This window comes from Salvelinus sp. IW2-2015, unplaced genomic scaffold (genome assembly GCF_002910315.2).
Source record: "Salvelinus sp. IW2-2015 unplaced genomic scaffold, ASM291031v2 Un_scaffold4197, whole genome shotgun sequence".
NCBI lineage: Eukaryota > Metazoa > Chordata > Actinopteri > Salmoniformes > Salmonidae > Salvelinus > Salvelinus sp. IW2-2015.
The window spans coordinates 29,868-34,575 of record NW_019945468.1 but is presented as its reverse complement, the minus strand read 5'-3'; the positions used below and the strand labels follow the sequence as shown (position 1 = coordinate 34,575).

Genomic DNA, 4,708 nt, shown 5'->3' with positions numbered 1-4,708 from the left:
GTACACAGACATGGGTTGGTTACTTCCACTGGTTGGTTAATTAGTTAGTCACATTTTTAGGGGCGGCAGGTAGCCTACTGGTTAGAGTGTTGGGCCAGTAACCGAATCCCTAAACTGACAAGGCAAAAATCTGTCGTCCTGAACAAGGCAGTTAACTCACTGTTCCTAGGCCGTCATTGTAAATAAGCATTTGTTCTCAACTGCCTTGCCTAGTTAAATAAAGGTAAAACTATTTAAGAAAGTTAGGAGCACTGCCCTCTGTAACCTGATCCTGAGAGACCCAGAGTGCCCTACTCCCAGTAACCTCATCCTGAGAGACCCAGAGTACCCTCACTCCCAAGTAACCTCATCCTGAGAGACCCAGAGTACCCTACTCCAGTAACCTCATCCTGAGACCAGAAGTACCCTACTCCAGTAACCTCATCCTGAGACCCAGAGTACCCTACTCCCAGTAACCTCATCCTGAGAGACGCCAGAGTGCCTACCTCCAGTAACCTGATCCTGAGAGCCCAGAGTGCCCTAACTCCCAGTAACCTCATCCTGAGAGACCCAGAGTGCCCTACTCCCAGTAACCTCATCCTGGAGAACCCAGAGTCCCTACTCCCAGTAACCTCAATCCTGAGAGAACCCAGAGTGCCTACTCCCAGTAACCTCATCCTGAAGAGACCCAGAGGCCCTACTCCCAGTAACCTCATCCTGAGAGCCCAGAGTGCCTACTCCAGTAATCCTCATCCTGAGAGACCCGAGAGGCCCTACCTCCCAGTAACTCATCTGAGACCAGAGTGCCCTACTCCAGTAACCTCATCCTGAGAGACCCAGAGGCCCTACTCCCAGTAACCTCATCCTGAGACCGCAGAGTGCCCTACTCCCAGTAACCTCATCCTGAGACCCAGAGTGCCTACTCCAGTAACCTCATCCTGAGACCCAGAGTGCCCTACTCCCAGTAACCTCATCCTGAGAGCCCAGAGTACCCTACTCCCAGTAACCTCGATCCTGAGACCCAGAGTACCCTACTCCCAGTACCTCATCTCTGAGACCCCAGAGTGCCCTACTCCACAACCTCATCCTGAGACCCAGAGTGCCCTACTCCCAGTAACCTCATCCTGAGAGACCCAGAGTGCCCTACTCCCAGTAACCTCATCCTGAGACCCAGAGTGCCCTACTCCCTAGTAACCTCATCCTGAGAGACCCAGAGTGCCCTACTCCCAGTAAACTCATCCTGAGACCCAGAGTCCCTACTCCAGTACCTCATCCCTGAGAGACCCAGAGTCCTACTCCCAGTAACCTCATCCTGAGAGACCCAGAGTGCCCTACTCCAGTAACCTCATCCTGAGAGACCCAGAGTGCCCTACTCCCCAGTAACCCATCCTGAGCCCAGAGTGCCCCTACTCCCAAGTACCTCGTCCTGAGAGCCAGAGTGCCTACTCCCAGTAACCTCATCCTGAGAGACCCAGAGTGCCTACTCCAGTAACCTCACCTGAGAACCCAGATACCCTACTCCCAGTAACCTCATCCTGAGAGACCCAGAGTCCCTACTCCAGTAACCTCATCCTGAGACCCAGAGTGCCCTACTCCCAGTAACCTCATCCTGAGAGCCCAGAGTCCCTACTCCCTAGAACCCATCCTGAGAGACCCAGAGTGCCCTACTCCCAGTAACCTCATCCTGAAGAGACCCAGAGTGCCCCTACTCCTAACCTCATCCTGAGAGACCCAGAGTGCCCTACTCCCAGTAACCTCATCCTGAGAGACCCAGATACCCTACTCCAGTAACCTCATCCCTGAGACCCCAGAGTACCCTACTCCAGTAACCTCATCCTGAGAGACCCAGAGTGCCCTACTCCCAGTAACCTCATCCTGAGGAGACCCAGAGTGCCCTACTCCAGTAACCTCATCCTGAGAGACCCAGAGTGCTCTACTCCAGTAACCTCATCCTGAGAGACCCAGAGTGCCCTACTCCCAGTAACCTCATCCTGAGACCCAGAGTGCCCTACTCCCAGTAACCTCATCCTGAGAGACCCAGAGTGCCCTACTCCCAGTAACCTCATCCTGAGAGACCCAGAGTGCCCTACTCCCAGTAACCTCATCCTGAGACCAGAGTACCCTACTCCAGTAACCTGATCCTGAGAGACCCAGAGTACCCTACTCCAGTAACTGATCCTGAGAGACCAGAGTCCCTACTCCCATAACCGATCCTGAGAGACCCAGAGTGCCCTACTCCCATAACCTGATCCTGAGACCCAGAGTGCCCTACTCCCAGTAACCTCATCCTGAGAGACCCAGGAGTGCCCTACTCCCACTAACCTCATCCTGAGACCCAGAGTGCCCTACTCCCAGACTCACCTGAGACGGGCCCTACCAGTAACCTATCCTGAGACCCAGAGTACCGCTACTCCTAGTAACCCTCATCCTGAGAGACCCAGAGTGCCCGACGCCCGATAGCCTCAGCGCTGAGACGCCCAGAGTACCCTACTCCTTAGTAACCTCATCCTGAGAGACCAGAGTACCTTACTCCCAGTAACCTCATCCTGAGAGACCCAGAGTGCCCTACTCCCAGTAACCTCATCCTGAGACCCAGAGTACCCTACCCCAGTGAACCTGATCCTGAGAGACCCAGAGTACCCTACTCCCAGTAACCTGATCCTGAGAGACCCAGAGTGCCCTACTCCCACTAACCCTGATCCTGAGACCCAGAGTGCCCTACTCCCAGTAACCTCATCCTGAGAGACCCAGAGTGCCCTACTCCCACTAACCTCATCCTGAGACCCAGAAGTGCCCTACTCCAGTAACCTCATCCTGAGACCCAGAGTGCCCTACTCCCAGTAAACCTCATCCTGAGACCCAGAGTACCCTCCCAAACCTCATCCTAGAGACCCAGAGTGCCCTACTCCAGTAACCTCATCCTGAGACCCAGAGTACCCTACTCCTAGTAACCTCATCCTGAGAGACCAGAGTAGCCCTACTCCCCAGTAACCTCATCCTGAGAGCCCAGAGTGCTCCCTACTCCCGAGTAACCATCCTGAGAGCTTCCAGAGTGCTCTACTCCCAGTAACCTCATCCTGAGAGACCCAGAGTGCCCTACTCCCAGTAACCTGATCCTGAGAGACCAGAGTACCCTACTCCAGTAACCTGATCCTGAGACCCAGAGTGCCCTACTCCCAGTAACCTCATCCTGAGAGACCCAGAGTGCCCTACTCCTAGTAACCTCATCCTGAGAGACCCAGAGTGCTCTACATGTTTTCGGACTGAGAGGTGACCTGACTTATGACTTTTCCCCCCCCTGGACCTGACCATCGTTTACCCCCAGTTCACTCGACACTTAATCTGGGCCTCACCCTTCATCTGGGCCTCGACACTTAATTCTGTGCCTCGACACTTCATCTGGGCCTCGACACTTAATCTGGGCCTCGACACTTAATCTGGGCCTCGACACTTCATCTGGGCCTCGGTCAAAATCCACATGCTACAGGAGCCAATCATGTTTCTTCTGAGTAACTGAGAATATTGTCAGTCTGTTAATTTGTTTGTCTGTTTATGTACACTTCCTGGTACTTAGAGTAAAAAGGCCAAGTAACTTTGCCAGGGGGCTGTGTCCAGATCATTTCATCAGAGGTCAAACAAAACAATTATTTTTATTTAGCGAACCTCTTTTACTGTCTTGATGTTTATGTCTCCTCTCCTCTCCTCTCCTCCCTCTCCTCTCCTTCCCTCCTCTCCTCTCCTCCCCTCTCCTCTCCTCTCCTCTCCTCTCCTCTCCTCCATCCAGCAGAAAAGTGATTTTCCGACACTGAAACTAACCTAATCCCATTTCTGTCTGGGCTCAAAGATTCCCTCTCCTCTTTATTTACAGATATAGGTCAATAAGGCATTAGCCAATTACTGGGTCCTGAATGGCAACCTATTGTTTATATAGTGCACTACATATGACCAGGATCAATAGCAGGATAGGGTGCCATTGAGGTCCCAGGCCCAGTAATTGGCTAATACATTTTGGCCTCAGTGTCATTCACTCGCCTCACCACGGCTGCTCTTAACACAATGAGTGATTGAGAGAGAGAAAGAGAGGGAGAGTGAGAGAGAGTGAGAGAGGGTAAGAGAGAGTGAGAGTGTGTGAGAGTGTGTGAGAGTGTGTGAGAGAGTGTGAGAGAGTGAGAGAGAGTGAGAGAAAGAGAGAGAGAGAGGACAGGGCCAATGACAAGTAAGTGTCTGTTGAGAAACTGAGACTAGAGGCAAGAAGAGACAGAAGAAAGTCAGAGGAGGAGCAGCGAGACGGAATGACAGGGAGGGACGGAGAGAGGAGGAGGAGATGGAATGACAGGGAGGGACGGAGAGAGGAGGAGGAGATGGAATGACAGGGAGGGACGGAGAGAGGAGGAGGAGATGGAATGACAGGGAGGGACCCGAGAAACATGGAGATAGAGAGAGACGAAATGACAGGGAGGGTAAAATGGACTGACTTCTACCTGCTGCATAGCATCGGTCCACGGTGAGGCTGGGGAAGGGCATGGGTCTCAGGGTGAACTTGGGGTGGGTTGTCAGAGTACCATGGTTGTACCCGCAGGTAGGCGAGGGCAGGATGCCAGGGTACTGACTGCTCTCCAGAATTGGCACTGGGATGGCACTGACAACAGCTAGAAGAGAGAAGCGAGGAGAGAGGGGAGGAGAGACAGGAGGAGAGAGGGGAGGAGAGACGGGAGGAGAGACGAGAGGA

The 4,708-nt window shown here is 53.2% G+C and overlaps 1 protein-coding gene across 1 annotated transcript in view; it reads right to left on the bottom strand.

Annotated features, from left to right (window-relative positions):
• Window positions 1-4,708, bottom strand: part of LOC112077010 (netrin receptor DCC-like) — a gene marked incomplete at its 3' end in the record, with an annotated part of 4,979 nt that extends 271 nt beyond the window's left edge. The window contains exon 1 of the mRNA XM_024143621.2: window positions 4,461-4,708. Coding sequence (XP_023999389.1) covers window positions 4,461-4,503 — 43 coding nt within the window. The remainder of the gene's footprint in view (window positions 1-4,460) is intronic.